At 41.4% G+C, this 18509-nt stretch overlaps 1 protein-coding gene and 1 long non-coding RNA gene across 2 annotated transcripts in view; both read right to left on the bottom strand.

Moving 5' to 3' along the window:
• The window catches only part of LOC141433143 (uncharacterized), a 228072-nt gene that overhangs the window by 184592 nt on the left and 24971 nt on the right, over positions 1-18509 (bottom strand). The gene's annotated exons all lie outside the window — the stretch shown is intronic.
• Positions 1-18509, bottom strand: part of LOC141433128 (proteasome-associated protein ECM29 homolog) — a 43262-nt gene that overhangs the window by 1279 nt on the left and 23474 nt on the right. Inside the window, exons 17-33 of the mRNA XM_074094976.1 lie at positions 17196-17303; positions 16863-16976; positions 16109-16223; positions 15580-15763; positions 14863-14981; positions 13702-13871; positions 12467-12573; positions 11312-11441; positions 10411-10532; positions 8487-8709; positions 7253-7507; positions 6604-6793; positions 5439-5581; positions 3352-3503; positions 2462-2654; positions 1720-1858; positions 826-1047 (exon numbers count right to left, since the gene is read on the bottom strand). Coding sequence (XP_073951077.1) covers positions 826-1047; positions 1720-1858; positions 2462-2654; positions 3352-3503; positions 5439-5581; positions 6604-6793; positions 7253-7507; positions 8487-8709; positions 10411-10532; positions 11312-11441; positions 12467-12573; positions 13702-13871; positions 14863-14981; positions 15580-15763; positions 16109-16223; positions 16863-16976; positions 17196-17303 — 2686 coding nt within the window. The remainder of the gene's footprint in view (positions 1-825; positions 1048-1719; positions 1859-2461; positions 2655-3351; positions 3504-5438; positions 5582-6603; positions 6794-7252; positions 7508-8486; positions 8710-10410; positions 10533-11311; positions 11442-12466; positions 12574-13701; positions 13872-14862; positions 14982-15579; positions 15764-16108; positions 16224-16862; positions 16977-17195; positions 17304-18509) is intronic.

Genomic DNA, 18509 nt, shown 5'->3' with positions numbered 1-18509 from the left:
ATCCCATCCCATCCCATCTTGCTCGCTAATCCTGCCGTGAAGCAGCAGTGCTTGCACTGTTGTGTTTCGGCGTGGAGAGTAAGACAGCCGGTGAAATTACTGGCACTTGAGGTATCCCATCTTAGGCCTCTAGGTTGGCAACGCATCTGCAATACCCCTGGTGTTGCAGATGTTTATGGGCGGTGGTGATCTCTTACCACCAGGAGAGCCACTTGCTCGTTTGCCATCCAGTAGAATAAAAAATAAAAAAATAAAAAAATCCCCACTGAGCATGTGCCTCATAGACACTCAACCTGCTTCATGTCATGTATAGGTAGTCATTCACGATGACGCGTGCCGTGGTTTTTATTACAATGTCATTAATGTCTAATTTTGACAAAATTACGCTTCTTCGTGGATGGCACTAGGTATATAAAATATAGTTAGACGGCGCATGACTAATACGGTATTTGACTATTTTGTATATGTTTTATAAATTAAAACTACACAATGCCTGTTATCGAATAGAAAAACAATTTTTAAGCTACCTTTACAAATAACAAAGTTATAAAGGTTTGAAATTCAAGATTAGACAGAGAAAGACATACTGGCATGTGACGTCACACTCCAGTACCGCCATACTTGCTGCATAGAGAAAAGCGTTTGAGAAAGAGACAGGTGTATAGATTTTTCAAAAAATCACTATAAATCCAATTTTCAACCGATTTAAATTTTCTCTTCGCTAAACACCATCAGTTTATCTATATTTTCATAATAATATTAAGATATGGCAAAATCAGGAGTCAGTATGCCTTATCTTATAATTTAACAAGTGTCATAACTCACTCAGCGTGTAGTCAATGAGAGTGGCCGCGTATCCCACCACGCTGCCGACGGCTTTGTCCCTCGCGCCCTGTTCCCTGTTGTCAGTCTCCATGGGCTCCCCCCCTAGGATGGCGAGACGCTCGGTGACGCGAGTAGCGGCACCGAGGATCGCCAGCTGCGTCGGGCGGGAACTCGTCGGGTACGATTTGGCGCAGTGCTCGAAGAACACGTCTTGGTATTTGTCTGGGAAATGTAGGGATGGCTTTTATGGAAAACATTACTCTTACAAAATAAGGACGGCAAACAGATCACAGTTTGTTGGCTCGACAATATAAAAATACGATAGGAACTTCGAAACTTCGCCCAGTAGCTTGACTACTATTTTAAGTCCAAACAAATGAACGCTTATACGCGTTTGAACACTGGGTGAAAAACGAGTGCGGCAGTTGGAAGGAAATGCCGGCAGTGCCAAGAGTTACACCTCTGTAGCACAAAACAGATAAGTACAGAAGTCAATCTCATATATGTACTTCACTTTTCATAACTACGCTCGGCGGTCGCTTTAGGGTTGTCAAGTATGGGTTATATATAAACGGGAAGAATGGAAATATATATTAATAATAACTAAAAATTTTTAGTGTTTGTCATTGTTATATTACAAATTTGTCACAGAAAATATCTTGCGACGATTTCGACATTGGCGAAATGCAATTATAAAGTGTAAAAAATTCGCATTCACTATTATTGCACAAAAAAGTTCACAGACGCGTGTCTCAAGCGGATGGCACTCGCGCTCGCGCTGGTCCCAACCGGTCCGAGATATCGTGTCCGTGAGCAGTGTCGATGTGTGCGGTGCTCGAGCGCACTTTGTATGTAGATTGACATCTGAACCTATCTGTTTTGTGTCTGTAGTACCTTGCGTGGCGGCGTCCCTCGGCCAGGCCTTCCCCAGCAGTTCGTACGCGGTCTCCTTGACCTGTGCCAGCTGCTCGCGGCGCACGCGCGCGCCCTCGTTATCCTCCTCGTCGGACTCCTTGCCCACGGAACTCTCGTCCTACAGGAATACGTTGTTTAATAACAGGGCCTAATTACATAATAAGGTAAAAGCTAATAAATTGCTAATAAAGCTTGTATTTTGTTATGCAATCGGGCCCTACAACAAGTGCATAAAACGTGTCGTTTAACCCAAGCCGTTTTTATTCGCCCGAGCTGCAGGCGAGGGTTGATATTTAAGTCGAGGGCAAAATGGGTTTAAACACTGCTTTTCACTGAAATTGCGAAAAAATTAAACAGAAACATTGGAACATTCAGTTACAAGATTTTATTTTTCACGCGTTGCTATTACTATAATAACTTATTTACAATTGTCTAGTTTTATCAATTTATTTATACCACTAACGGAAAGCTATCGCTATGCTTCTAATCTCACTAATATTATAAATTCGAAAGTTTGTAAGTCTGTTTGTTTTAATACTTCATCACGTCTAAACCGCTGAACCGATTTAGATGAAATTCGGTTTACACATAGTTCTAGTCCCGAGAAGGACATAAGACAGTTTTTATCACGGAAAATTGCATAGCTCTCGCGGAATAATGATAACCGTCCTACGCGGACGGAGTTTCTGATACCTAACGGCTAGTAAAGAATACAGTTTACCTTGGACAGTATAACCTTGACGATATCATAGACCTGGTTGAACCGGTCGGTGTCGGTGGCACACAGCGCCTCCCCGAGCGCGGCGATGGCGTGCCGCTTATACGCCATGTCTTGCTTACGCGCCTCCACTAACAGCGCGTTGATGCATTCCTGCGCAAGCGCCGGGGACACCGGCGATTCGCCTTCCTTCACACTACAGACGAACATACAAGATCATTATGACAAATCGGTTAAGTGCTAGTCGGATTCGTACATGAAAGGTTCCCTGCCTCCGTACAATGTTTTAAAAACAGTTCAGTAAAGTTTTTGGTAAAAAATGTAATACAGCTTTCTCGCTGACTGTACTTTTGCCCCTAGTTACCAAAGTACTCGTCAAGACGAATCAACTAGTCTCTAGCAACTGTCAGCTGTCACCTAGCAACAAAAAAAACTCTGAAAAAAAACCACGTTTCTTGTATGACGACCCCTTTTAATTTTAGCTTTATTTTATTTTTAGTATTTAATTTTGTTGTTATAGCAGCCACAGTAATACATAATCTGTGAAAATTTCTACTGTCAAGCTATCACGGCTCAAGAGATAGAGCGCTGTGACAGACGGACGGACAGACCGACAGCGGAGTCTCAGTAATACCTCCGCTCCTCTTTAGTGAACAAGGAGTTGGGTAACTAGCTTCAAAATTCATACAAAACGGGGAAGCGGGACGGAGAAACAAGCGCAAGCGGGGAAGCTCCGCGAATGGACAAACAGTTCGCAACTCCGCCACCTATCCTCCTCCCTTTATACTCTACGCATTACTGTCTCCGCTCCATCTAGTTCCGCGCCTATGGCCAGACAGTCCGCAACTCCCCTTTGCATTGCCCCCTCACACCGCTTCAGTCCCACTACCGACCTGCAGGTCTCAGCCAGGGCCTGTATGACATATTGTTTCCCGTCGAACGTCTTCCCATGGACGGCGGCCAATAGTGCCCGCAACAGCGGCTCCCGCTGCTCGCCCAGACCCGTTGAGAGCTCCTTGCATATCGTCTTTATTGCGTTCGCCGCCTGGGAAACAATTCAATCTTATCACCATCATGCCAGCCATGGTTGGACATAGGCCTCCCCCATAGACTTCCAGTAGAACCCGCGGCTTGAACCAGCTCTTTGATTAAGGGGCTGTTTCACCATCCATTGATTAGTGTTAACTGACGGTTAAATGTGATGCCGTCTCTATATGTTTTGTTCGAATAGACGGAGACGGCATCACATTTAACCGTCAGTTTACACTAATCAATGGATGGTGAAACAGCCCCTAAATCTAATTTCACACCAATTTGTACACAAACAACGATGAACATAATTTGGCGATTGTAAAGTGATTTGATTGGGAGCGCCAAAGTTCGCATACTCTTCGCTAGTCATACCGTAATTTTTGTCCGAATCATCGTTTGTCATATTTTTTCCCACTGAAACCTTACTTTTTTCTGAAATTTTTAAATGGCCATCGTATAGAAAACTAGAGAACAATTATTAGTTTCAGAGAAAAAAAGAGATGTCAAACGATGTTTGCAGGTGGTAGGACCTTGTGCAAAGTCCGCCTGGATTGCTACCACCATCTTGCTCACTAATCCTGCCGTGAAGCAGCAGTGCTTGCACTGTTGTGTTTCGGCGTGGAGAGTAATACAGCCGGTGAAATTACTGGCACTTGAGATATCCCATCTTAGGCCTCTAGGTTGGCAACGCATCTGCAATACCCCAGGTATTGCAGATGTTTATGGGCGGTGGTGTTCTCTTACCATCAGGCGACCCACTTGCTCGTTTTCCATCCAGACGAATAAAAAAAAAAAAAAAAAAACGATAATTCTGACATACATTACATTCGGCCTTTTAGTAAGTGTGCGAGCCGATATGGACCCGATTTGATAACCTTCAGGGTGCGTACACATATTTTTTGAAATGCATACACTACACTACTACACACAGAAAAAAGTGTACATACATGAAGGCGACGTCACGCGCCCCAACTGAACCTCGACGCGCTTTATCTTTGTCATTTTATGTTTAATTGACAAAAGGTGAACTACGTGTCCAATATTATCTGACAAATTGAACTGGCGGTCTACATGGAACAATATTTTTTAACTCAGCGAACTACTCAATTAATATCATCATCATCCCAGCCTATATACGTCCCACTGCTGGGCACAGGCCTCCTCTCAGAACAAGAGGGCTTGGGCCATAGTTCCCACGCGGGCCCAGTGCGAAATGGGAACTTCACACACACCATTGAATCAATCAATTAATATACTGAGCGGCAAAAATCTGGCTCTCAAATGAATGCAGTATTTTGTATGTAGCGTGGGCCAAATTTTGTGCCGCTAAGTACAGATAGCGCGCGAGTTGAATGCAGTCGGGGCCTGAGGTGAAGAGCGGGATCCTCTCCCCCCGCTATCCACACGCCCCGCGTCAGTCGCCTTTAGTGTATTGCTGTCCTTGATAGCTGTCGTGCTCATATCGATCGCGTTAAAACTCATGTTGCAACCCATATTATTTTTTGTTTTTAATGATGACCGATTCGAGTCCATCAAGTCCTTGTTCTTAGTTTCAGTTTTTTTTTACATCGATCACGTTGCGACCACGATGAATGGAACAAATAAAAGGTTAGGTGCTAAGTCCAGAGGCCGTATTGCCTAACGTTTCTGACGCACGCTATCGCAATCAAATGACAGGTTTACCATACAAAAACTGTCATTTGATCGCGATTGCAAGCGTCAGAAACGTTAGGTAATACGACCTATGTTTATATACATAATTATGTATTTAAAGCGCGAAAGTAAAAAAAAATGGGAAAATTTAAATAACATTTCTTTTACAAATTTATCGACATCTTCTAAATTCGTCATCATTTTAATTCTAATAAGGTCGCAACACTATCGCATTCCTGAGCTCTGCATTCAACTCGCGCACTATCTGTATAATCATCATGAAAAATGACTAGACCTGTATCTTCTTGGTCCAACTGCTAGACGCCAGCGCCCGTTCGATCTCCTCCCTGAGCGCGGGCAGATGTTGCCGGATGCCACTCTCCCGCGCCGGGCTTATGTCCGTCCAGATGTCTTCGTACATCTCCACCGTCGTCGAATCTGATAATAAAACTTTTTTCACACCTCTCATTCAGAAAAGTAACTTTTCCTCCCTGACGAGAGGGAGCAAAGTGCAACTTTTCTGTTCAAGGCTTTTTTTTCCAAATGTTTTATAGCAAATGCAATTTTTTGAAGTTGATAATTGTAAAATCACGCCATTTTTTATGCTGATTGCTCTTAAATTATATTAAGAATAGTTTTTTTTTTCAAGTTTCTTAATGCTCGGTGTGAAAAGTTGTATGAGCCACTCGGGAGCAAAATTATTTTCATCTTGGGCGTTAACACTTGCTTCAACGTACTGGCCTCGCCGTAAATACACCATTTTGCTCCCTTGTGACACAAATAACTATTTCCTTAACACAAACAACCAACCAACCTACTAAAATCAACCAACCATTAGCCAACTTTACATGACGTCATCTTAATAAGGCTGCGTTTCCACCAGAGATGTGCGAGGATGCGTTGCGAGGAATGTGTTTGTCATTAGTCATGAACCAATGGAAATGCTTCATTTATATCTTCGCTCCGCAGAGCTGGGGGGCTATTACGAAATACGAAAATCAAAGTTCGTATCGTACCGTCCCTTTCACTCTTGTATTAAATAATATAAGCGTCAGCGGGAAGACAAGATACGAACTTCGAATTTTGCACTTCGTAGTATAGGGCATGTTTCCACTAGAGCTACGCTGGGCGCTGGGCGAGGATAGGTAAATGGAGAGTTTCTGTTGGTTCATGACAAACAAATTCTTCGCAACACGTTCTCGCACATCTCTCGTGGAAACACAGCCTTATCCTTCTTAACTGCCATCTAAAGAACGCGTGCGAAACCGCGGGTAAAGTCAAGTTTTTCAATATTTAATAACATATCCATATGTATATCTACTATACATTTTAAATGCAACGTCAATGACTCCACGCGTTCTTTAGAAAACCGGTCCTGACAGACGGCGAACAAATAAAGTGATCATATAAGGGTTTCGTATTTCCTTTTGATGTAACCCAAAAAAATCATTAAATCTTACCGTCATCTTTAGACGCGTGCATAGCTAGGAACACCATCGGCGCCAGTACCGCTTCGTTGTCTTTAATATGTTCTATCTTGGCCTTGGCTATGGACTTGAGAGTGAGCGCGATAGCCGATCGTGCCGTCTCCTCCTCTTTCGTCTCGTATAGATTCACGAGTTTCTTCATGAGCTTGTCTATTGATTGTTGCTGGAAAAACACGAATATTATTTTTGAAAAGGGTTACGCAGAGGCATAAATTATTTCTACAGTACAACCCAATAAGGGTTCTAGCATCTCTAATTAATAAACATAGTATATAATATTAATAAACTCTTCCAAAAAATTATACATACATTTTAAGAAACTAAATAAACGGGTAATTTTATAGTTTTTTTTTAATTCTATATGTCTGCCTCTTTCTAAAACGCTTTTTACTCTGTAGCAAAGCATGGCGCTACTTGCATATGACGTCACATGCAAGTATGTCTTTCTCTGTCTAATCCTAAATTTAATTACCTTTATAGCTCTGTTTTAAGTAAGGGTAGCTTAAAATATGTTTTTCTGATTAACAAGCACTGTCAAGCTTTTATTTATTAAATAAAAGAAAACTAGTCAAATACCATATATCACTTTTTACACCATGTTACAAGGTTACAACCAACATACCTTAGCATAAGCGGACACTTGCCCCAGCGCCTCAGCATAATTCTTCCTGACAGTAGCGTTCCTGTCAAAAGTGCCGTGCAATAGATTATTCATGATCTTCCCCGCTATCGGTTCCAGCTCGTTCCGGAGATAGTGTGCGGCGAGCACTATGAAGTGTGTGCACGCGACCTTAGTGCCCAGCTGCGGGGACTTGGTCAGCTCCATTATCTTTGGCAGGGTCTCTTTCATCACTTCGATGTTTATGAACGGCATGCACTGTCGAGAAAAGGTTTAGGTTACTTTAGTGATAGCAGTTGTATGAAATCACTAGGTTCACAAGTTTTTTTTTTCATGGGCCTATAGCCTCCTAACGCCCAGAGTCCTTTATAAAGGACTTATTGTAATTTTAAATCAAACTCTATCGTAAATGACATAAAGTTTGATGTTCAAAATCAAAAAATTGACTTGGGCGTTAGGAGGTTAAGGGGCTGTTTCACCATCTATTGATTAGTGTTAACTGACGGTTAAATGTGATGCCGTCTCCGTCTATTGGAACAAAATAAATAAAGACGGCATCACATTTAACCGTCAGTTAACACTAATCATTGGATGGTGAAACAGCCCCTAAAGCTTGTTCACACTAGCGTTTTTGCCGGCCGTTTCTCGGCGGAGCGGGATAATTAATATCGATGTTAGAAAAAAACTCAATACGAAATAATAATAAAAGAAATTTTTGAACATCGGTAAGGTCGCCATCCGCCATTTTGTTTTAATGACACTTCATATATATATTCGACTTAACTGCCATCGGCTTGCTGGGAGTTCCATAGTTATTTCCGTTATTGTGAAATTTTTGTTCACGTTCTTATTTGTTGTTATCCTTTTTGTCGTTTTCTGGCCTAAAGCTATGAAAACAGAGTCCAAAAGTAACATACATTTTCAATCCGCGTTTACACAAGGTTATATCGACAAATTTGTATCGACATATTCCTATGCCTATTTTTTTTTGCTTTGTCTGGTAACATTTTTAACCCCCGACACAAAAAGACGGGTGTTATAAGTTTGACCGCTATGTCTGTGTGTGTGTCTCTGTCTGTCTGTGGCACCGTAGCTCTTAAACGGGTGGACCGATTTGAATGCGGTTTTTTTAAAATTGAAAGCAGGTTTTTTAGCGATGGTTCTTAGACATGTTTTATCAAAATATGCTTAGCAGTTATCAGTCTAGTTCGCCTAATTTTGGACTCTACATGTGTACCTTGACAACTGTATCAGTAGTGTAGTGCTGCCTGGCCGCGTTGGCCCGCATGTCATCAATGAGATCCCGAGTCCCGCTGTCGGTCGCTAACGCCGTACTCAGATACGACAGTTTAGCTGACTCCAGGTCTCCCGCCGCCCCCACCAGGGCCGGGATCAGCTTGGACAGGAACGGAGCCAGGGAACTGCCCGCGGCGGTCACTAGCTTCGATACTGTCTGTAAGCTGAAATGCGATTTACAAATAAGCTTTTTAATCTAAGATCCGACCTTGAAAAAATATGCACCGGTCTGAGAACAGAATGAAATGTATTTTATAATAAATTTTATCTACACCCATATAGTAAATCCTCAATTATGCGTTCAAAAACCATACGTAATGACCAGCATTACGTCATTGGATTCTATTATGAACACGGCTGTATCGTAATGGCCATTACGATACAGAAATCTGTATCGTAATGAGATTTCATACACCATTACAGCACGGGGGGGCAGGTAGACATACAAACCTAGTTCTCGTTAATGCAGGTCATTCTTAATGGTTCGCGGAACACATGATAAAGGATTTAATATATGGATATAGATAAAGTATTGTATGCAACTGTACGTAATTAGGCCTTGAAACACTCATGTGACCCTATTATGAAAACCCACACTCGTGTTTTAGGGACCCCTATTACGATACAGTTGCATAAAATACTATAGTATATTAGAAAATATATTATAAATGGATTTGCTAAAAAAATCCTCGACAGACTTTCAAAATACAGTACCTCGGTTAAGATTGCACATCGGCCTTCAGAAAAAGGAAATTGGTTGTTCACGACGATTTGTGAACACTGGCGACCGTCCATCAATCATCGTATTATTAAGTAACGTTTTATATCAAATAAATACTGCACCGTTATGGACTTGATTAGTTTACGTCGGATTAATGACATGTTAACTTCGGCTATCTATAGAGAGCTGTTGCAATTGCAACTACTAGAAAAAGGATAGTTCCCTCTTTTTCCTAAAGACGCCATCGTACAATTAAAAGTTTTGGGGGGTTTAAACATCTCATTCTTATATATTTTCATCTACTCGTACTCTATTGCACCTGTACAACGATACAACGACTGATAAACGTCACTCACATAAGTAGTGTGTGACAACGCTCTACGAAGCCGAAATTAGCAGAGTCTCTTTCCAAAGACCGTTGTGCAATCTTTATGGCCGGATACTGTATAGCCGGTGAAATTACTGGCACTTGAGGTATCCCATCTTAGTCTTCTAGGTTGGCAACGCATTTGCAATACCTTTGGTGTTGCAGATGTTAATGGGCGGTGGTGATCTCTTACCATCAGGAGACCCACTTGCTCGTTTGCCATCCAGTCAAATAAAAAATAAAAAATACAGGACACGTATTTTTTCTTTTACCAATTAAACAAAATAAAATAAAGTAAAAAATATGGTCACTTGGTTAAATATGAAGTGACATCACGGGTCTTTATTCCCAAACTTAGAGGCGCTTGATCTTTGTCATTTTTTGTTTGATCATTAACAAAGAAAGGAATAAGTACGTAGTAATGTAATTGACGGACTAAGGGGCTGTTTTACCATCCATTGATTAGCGTTAACCGACGGTTAAATGTGATGCCATCTCCGTCTATTCGAACAAAACAAATTGAGACGGCATCACATTCAACCGTCAGTTAACACTAATCAATGGATGGTGAAACAGCCCCTTAATAAATTATTTTTTACCGAGGATACTATCCTATTTCGAAATTACAACTGGTTCAATTGATAACTGTCACGGCATGACAGCGGGCGTACCTTTCAGGTTTAAAAGAATGTTTCGCGGACCTTATTTTAGCTCTCGCGGACCACTGGTGTAAACCGCGTCAGCTAGCGTAGGCTCTGACACCAGCACTAGGCTCACCTGACGCTCCGGACTTCTCTCACGACGTGAGTGATCCCGTCGTCCAGCAGCACCGGCAAGATGGCCGACACGATCTCTTTGCCGTCCTTGCCTTGACTCACGTCCGCGGCGCGCACGCACAACTGGAAAAACATAAATTTATAAATCCTTTATTTATACTATATCCACAGGGTTTCTCTAGCCATGGGTTTAAATCCAAGGTTCGATTCTACTCGCATAAGTGAGCTTCTTTGTTTTGCAACTTTTAAAAAATATCATCACTGTTATTATATTTTTTTTTCATACAGATTAAACGTAATTTTTAATGTATGCGATACAATACAAAATTGACAGCACATTGATACATGTTCGTCTAAGATATGTCAAATAAATGACAAAAATTACTTATAGGCCCTCGTACCAAGAGACAGCGATAATACCGCCATGTCCACTACACTGATTTAAGGATTGAACTTTGAGCAGTGGCGTAACTACCGGAGGGCTAGACGGGGCACTGCCTCAGAGCCCGCAAGCTCAGGGGACCTCTCGAACTCTGACTTACAAACTATAAATGACAAATCTGGAGTACGTCGAATTCGGAATACGACGAATACGGAACAAACGATTTTATAGAATGTAGTTGGGCCTCTAGTTTATTTTTTGCCCCAGGGCCTTTGGTTACCTAGCAACGCCACTGGCTTTGAGTATCAAAACTTATCTAAATTCAAGTTATTTGAAATTATTACAAAACAAAAGTATAATATGCGAGTAGAATCGAACCTTGAATTTAAGGCCCATGGTCACAGACACTGTATAATCCTTAGTAATAAACTATTGGATTTGGTTTGGACCAAACCATTGGACTGAGCTTCACAATCCCAAAATGTTTGCAAGGTCAACCAGTTGTTTGATCATGAAATACCTTTGAGAGCACGTTGGCCGTGGTGGTGGCCGCTTGCCGCGTGCCCTCGTGTACATCATCCATCACCCGGAACAGCTGCGCCCACAGCGCGGGCAGCTGCGGCAGGGACGCGTGCAGGCTCGTGGCACCCCTGGCATAAACAATAACAATATAGAAATACCAGCTTATGCCCGCGACTTTGTCCGCGTGGAGTTCAGTTATCGCGCGCTGTTCCCTCGGTAACTGTGCATTTTTTCGGGATAAAAAGTAGCCTATGTCACTCTCTGGCCCATAAACTATCCCTGTGCCAAAAGTCACGTCAATCCAAAAGACAATTTAAGGATAAATAAAAGGATCTTTTGCGAGATCACGAAGCGGTCCCAGTTCAGCATAGTGTTGGCCGTGTAGGCCAATGCTGGTCTTCCGCTGTGACTGCTTAGTGAGCGAGCGAAAGGCGACAATAGGTATAAAATAACATACACTATAACAATAATTTCAAGACGGAACTCTAATAAAAATTCTATCTAAACTAGAGATGTACCGATCAGTGGTCGACTAGTCGAAAAAGCCGACTTTCCGGCTATATTTATAGTCTGCGACTATTGGCTACTAGTCGGCCAAAAAGCACGGCTAGTTGGGTCATTAATTCATTGATATTAATATTTGAAAATAGGGTGATTGAAATTAAATTCTTTCAGTATGAATTAATTATTATTTCATTTCATTACTGAACAGACTTATTTGACTCATGCAAGACTTTTGATTTATTTAAAAAAAAAAAACACTTAGTTGTAAGACCGTGTAAGCGATAGTGTAAGAAAATGCAAAGTAAAAGAAAAACCCGTTCATTCATGCCCACACGCCTGCCACGTGCGATGCCAGGTGCGACAGAAATTACCGATTCCGCCCGAACATTGTCGAAAGCAATGATCGGCTTGGCCGACTAATCGGCCGACCAGTCGATCTTTTTCCAACCGATCAGTCGGCTAGTCGGCCAAATTCATAGCCGGCCCATCACTAATTTGAACCCTAAAGAAGTATTAAACGATATTGTACTGGATAACCCACGTCTTAAATCGAGTTTAGCTCAACCTGTTTCGGGCTAATTCGCGCCCTTCCGCTAAAAAAGAAAAAAACCTAAAGTAATCTGGTTTCCATTCAATTCTAGTCTATTACCTCAATAGATCGGCCAGTGCGTTGCAACAGGACATGCGTACGCGCCACTGGTTCGACGTCATATTCGCAACCAAGTCGTCCAGGATTTCCTTGTGGTATTTGTGTACCTGTATACAAATAATACGATTTTAACAAAGGAGGTTATCAATACGACCCGTGTTTGTAATATTGGTGAAAACGCATATTAAAGTGGGCACATGCTACAATTTTTAATGTTGTATGTATGTTTATTGCGTACTTCCTTTTTAATAGACTAAGGGGCTGTTACACTACCTATTGATTAATTTCATTTGACGGATAAATGTGATGCCGTCTCCGTCTATTCGAACGAAACAAACAGAGACGGCATCACATTTGTCCGTCAAATAAATTTTATCAATGGATGGTGAAACAGGGGGTTAAAAAAGTAGGAAGGTCCTCTGTACGACGGTTTTGACAGATTTCAAAAGTTTATTTTATTGGATTAAATATCTCTCAAATTAGGAACAGTGAGTTTCATAAAAATCAGTATTGTAAATACCTATTTACCTAAACTAAGCTGTAGATTGGGACGGTCTATTTAGACGGTTTATTTATGAATTCGGCCGTTAGTTTGAATGACTAAGGGGCTGTTTCACCATCCATTGATTAGTGTTAACTGACGGTTAAATGTGATGCCGTCTCCGTCTACTTGAACAAAACAAATAGAGACGGCATCACATTTAACCGTCAGTTAACACTAATCAATGGATGGTGAAACAGCCCCTTAGTCATTCAAACTTACGGCCGAATTCATTGACATGGACCTCCGGAAAGTGTTTAATATAAAGTATAAAGGGGACGATTTGAACGACCATTTTTTTTTCCGGAAAATAAACAATTTAGGATATATTTCAGGACTGCCCTGTAGAGCCTTGATTAGGTTCGTTTTATAACAATCCCGAAGCACTTACAGTTAAAAAAAAACGAAACGGAGCGACGGATCGACGTGATTTTTGGCATAGAGATAGTTTATGGGCCAGAGAGTAACATAGGCTACTTTTATCCCGGAAAAATGAACAGTTCCCGAGGGAACAGCGCGCGATAACCGAATCCGACGCTAACGAAATCGCGGGCAAAAGTTTGTCCATATGAAACAGTTGGAAAATTAATCATTTGAAAAAAATATTTTCGGCGAAAAATTTGAGCACCGACACAAAGTCTACTCAGAATTTGAAGCTCTATCTCTACCTAACATAGCAATATGGACTACTCACCGTGGCCTGCGTGTTGGGCACGAGCGCGTGCCAGATGCTAGTCATGCTGTTCTGTATCCTTGGCGTGGGATCGAACCGGTACCGGTACAGGCGCGGCACTATTTTGGGCAGATGCTCCGCCAATTGGGCGCCGGCCTGCAGAGCTATGGAGTGGAAGCCGAACGCCGCGCCTGGGAAATAGATGGTACCATATCATACCAGGGGTGGTGCACTGGAACCCCGCAGGCGTGGCCTATCCTGCGAAGCGAGTATACCGAGGGCGATAGACGTTGGAACCCGGGGCATAGAATAGGAGATAAAGGGAAGATTCAAAGATCTTTATCTCATTCCATCGCGACGCCTGTCATGCTGATTAATTTCCCATAAAGACGAGCGTTCGCGACAGCACTATTGTACGGCAGTGAAGCTTCTGTACTTGTACTACTTATTACGTAGTCTATGATAATACTGCTTTTAGGCTTAGCACGCACTGTAAAAATTAAAAGTAAAATATTTTTTTCTGTCTACCACTCAAAGGTTGACTGGCAGAGATCCCTTCAGGTATAACTTGTACTTTGTCATTTAATAGAGAGCTTTATTATTATTAATAAAATTATTTTATTTTACAGCCAACGAACAGTCTTACATGTCGACCCCAAAACTAGGTACGGATCTGTCTCAGGAACTGTGATTAAACACAACTGATTTCAGTCTTCCGTCTCTTTCTCAAGCGATACTCTGAAGAGTGACGGCGCACTGAAACCACAAAAAATGTAATACATAGTCTAGCTTTCTGTGAATCGCAGTGCGTGCTAAAACTTACTGCTTACCGGAGAGAGGACAAACTGCTTGAATAGCCGCTTAGCAAGGGGCGAGACGTAGATTTTAACCAATCTTATTGATCGATTCTTCAATCTCGCTTTGCTTGTATTGATGCGCACAACCTAAGTCTAGGATCGCTACCGCCATTTTACACTTGCCGCCAAGTAGCAGTGCTTGTGCTGTACAATACAACACAGCACAAGCTATCGGCCATCGGGTTCTTCAGCGTGAAGAATAACTCAGCCGATAAATTTACTGAGTTAAGGCATCTATCCCCTAGTGTTGTGAGTGTCTATGGTAGTGCTCACGTTTGCGATTAAAGTAGGAACAAAGACGCGTCATAACTTGGTGGTGACGTACCTTTTTTAGAGTTCCACATGGAGTTGTGATGAGCAAGGTGCATGAACTTGTACAGTAGATCCGGCTGGTTCAAGTCCGAAGCGAGGGAGCACAACTCTTTGTAGGTGGACAGGTTGCCGCTGCAAACCAGATAAACGGTGTAAGAACAGAGGCTTCATTGTCTAACTAGAGGTTAACCGCGGCTTCTTACGCGTAAACTATTCGGTCTGGTAGTTACAATTGAATTTCCGGGATTTTACAAAATTCCCCTGGGAATTCCCATTTATATCATGATCTTCATTGAGGTTGTCTTAAGAACAATTGTCCAAAATTTCAAAACTCTACACCCAGCGGTTGAAATTCAAGATTTTATGCATATCTCGTGGGAATATCGGGATAAAAAATAGCCCATGTGTTATTCCAGAGGTCCAGCTACCTACATATCAAATTTCATGACTCTAAGTCCAGCCGTTTCAGCGTGAAGAAGTAACAAACATACTCATCATAATATTAGTAGGATAACGGGATCACATTCGTTTTCACCACTTCTTTCTGTCACACGGTGTAAGACAAGGATAGAAAGAGATTGTGAAGCGATCGCCAACGTCAGCGCGTGAGACAATACGGCCTCAGGTTAAGTTGGCCTGAAATTTTAATGTACAAAAGAAAAATCCTGACTGATTAACTTTTCTTATAGAAATACTTAGCGAACAATAAGGATCTATTGACTATAGTTACCCAGTAGGCGCCTTTCCCAGCTGCCCCTCTTCGAATATCCTGGTGTCTTCCGAGACCTGGGCGACCGCTCGCTTGCCACTAGTCAGCTGTTCTATGATCTGGGCGACCAGCGCCTGCTTGGCGCTCTCGTCAGAGTTCTGGTACACCAGGCTCAGGCCTTTGCTGGCCACGTCTTGGACTATTTCTGTTGGGGAGATACAAGAGTTTCAAAGCACTTGTGTTACACCAGGGACGTCAAGATATGTATTAACAATAATTAACGTTTTTTTTTTAGGATGGCAAGATTGACAAGTGACAGTTGACGTCTCGGTTTTTTTCTTTAAAAAGGCTTAGCAGCTTGACTGCCATTACTGTCGCAAATGTCATCTCTATAAAAAAAATGGTTCCACTAAGCGATATGGAATAAAAATCAAAAAGTTAAGAAAAAGTAAAAAATATATTTATTATGTAGTCTGCAAATATACCTAGCAAAATGACGATGTTAATGGAAAAAAGATAAAATGGTGAGAAACTCATATTTTAATCTTACCGCTATTTTCTGAAAGGAAGTCCATGAAGACCTCCTGTAGAACCGGTAGCTTGCTAGAAATCGGGCCGCGCTCTGGGCAATTCTTCAACAGAGCCAACAACCAAATGCTGGTCGCCTGTCAAACAAAATAAAACCATTATTATTTGATTGGTTTTTGAAATCTTTTTGTATTTTTTATTTCAATTCCAAATTTTTGTTACTTTTATGGTCATCCCGTAAAACCCATATCGAAAATACAAACTGAAATACAGATGCACAGAAAAACCAGAAAAATAAGACCAGCGCTGGGAATCGAACCCAGGTCCTCAGCATTCCGTGCCGCGTGCTATACTGCTACACCACCGCTGGACAACGGTACAGACACGAATTTCTCCTATGCACCATATATCTCAGCCTGTTTGTTTCCTATTTAGTCACTTAAGCAGCGACACTAGCGACATCTATGCTGTAGCGCTCATCGAGAAACTTTCAGCACTCCATTGGAACTACCCGCTATTATTAAGCAATCAAATTAAGATTGGTTTTGGAATCTTTTTGTATTTTTTATTTCAATTTCATATTTTTGTTACTTTTACGGTCATCCCGTAAAACCCATATCGAAACTACAAACTGAAATACAGATGCACAGTAAAACCAGAAAAATAAGACCAGCGCATTATTATTTGTTTTTGTATTAGTTCACATTTTCATTCAATAAAAGCGGGACTGCCAAACGAACCCGACTCCTCGTAACTTGATGGCGCGTGCCACATACCTGTCGCGAATGTGGATGCGGGTGTCTCCCTATCTTGAACAACTCCTGCAGAAGCCAATCCAATAACTCGTCGTTTTCTTTCAGAGCCTCTCGGTTTTTGATTTTTGCTTCACCCTAAAACAAGTAAATAAATAAAATGTCGTTTATTGCCACTGAAAAAAACACACACACACACACAACACACAAACATCACGCCTGTTATTCCAAATGGGTAGGCAGAGCACACGAAACGTTACCGCTTCGGAGCCACTTTTAACAATTAAAAAAAAAAACAACTACAAAAAAAATACCATCACGAACTTCTTCTAAATCTTGTAAATCAACAGAACTCACTTCTTTAGGTAACTCAGTCCACAGATCCCTGTTCTCATTGGAGTTAACGCCTTCAACGCAAAGCACTAAAGACTCGCCTATTTGCAGATGTATCTCAAATTCTTTGCTCTGAAAGTCGAAGAATGTAATTAATGTCATTACAACTCATTTAGTAAGCAGTCTGGAGCTTTAACAAATCGACTCCCACCGGGTTGTTTACAGTACGGTCAAGGACTTTCATGAGCCACCATGGATTTATTTAAATCAGCGATACTCTTAGTGTGTTCCGCGGAACCCTAGGGTTCCGCGATATCCCTGTAAGGGTTCCGCAAGAATTTAGAAAAAAAAATAACCTGAGCCGAACCTGATATGAGACTTCAACTGTCCTCTATCAAACCTGATATCAACTGATTGATGAAAAATAAAAAACAGTTTCATTTCAACATCTTCTATTATTATACTTGTTATGTAAGTAACTGTTACATGGTAGGTACTTTTATTATGCTTATTAATAAAGAATACACTTTTAAAAACTATTGTTTTATTGTAGGGCTCCATCAAGTATATCGCTTTCCAAAAGGGTTCCGTCACCAAAAAAGATTGAGAACCGCTGATTTAAATAGTAAACGTCATAATAACATCGCATTAATGAACAAGGAAAACCGAAATGACTTTTCCAAGGTTCCGTGATGGCTCATGCTTGAATTGACCATACATAACTGCAGAGGCCACGAAATAGGGGATGGCCAGCCGAGTAGTTATAGATAGCTGAGTACCTATTTACGAGGCCATCTATAGATACGACACCGACAATCCCTGTTCGCGGCGGAGGTTTGTACGGCGCTTTTCTCAAATAAATGCAAGGAAATTATACCAATTAATAATATAATTAAGATTGTTTTTTTGGAATCTTTTTGTATTTTTTATTTCAATTCCATATTTTTACTTTAACGGTCATCCCGTAAACCTAAATTGAAAATACAAACTGAAATATAGATGCACAGAAAAACCAGAAAAATAAGACCAGGACTGGGAATCGAACCCAGGTACTCGGCATTCCGTGCCGTGTGCTATACCGCTAAACCACTGCTGGACAACGGTACAGACACGAATTTCCCCTATGCACCACATATCTCAGCTTGTTTGTTTCTTATTTAGCAGTGGTGTAGCGGTATAGCACACGGCACGGAATGCCGAGGACCTGGGTTCGATTCCCAGTGCTGGTCTTATTTTTCTGGTTTTTCTGTGCATCTATATTTCAGTTCGTATTTTCAATTTAATAATATAATACCAATTTGCCGGATTCTTCTCAACAGAGGTTTTTCCGAACCGGTG

The sequence above is a fragment of the Choristoneura fumiferana genome, chromosome 12 (genome assembly GCF_025370935.1).
Source record: "Choristoneura fumiferana chromosome 12, NRCan_CFum_1, whole genome shotgun sequence".
NCBI lineage: Eukaryota > Metazoa > Arthropoda > Insecta > Lepidoptera > Tortricidae > Choristoneura > Choristoneura fumiferana.
Note: the sequence above shows the minus strand (reverse complement) of the source record. Positions and strands in the feature narration are given on the sequence as shown.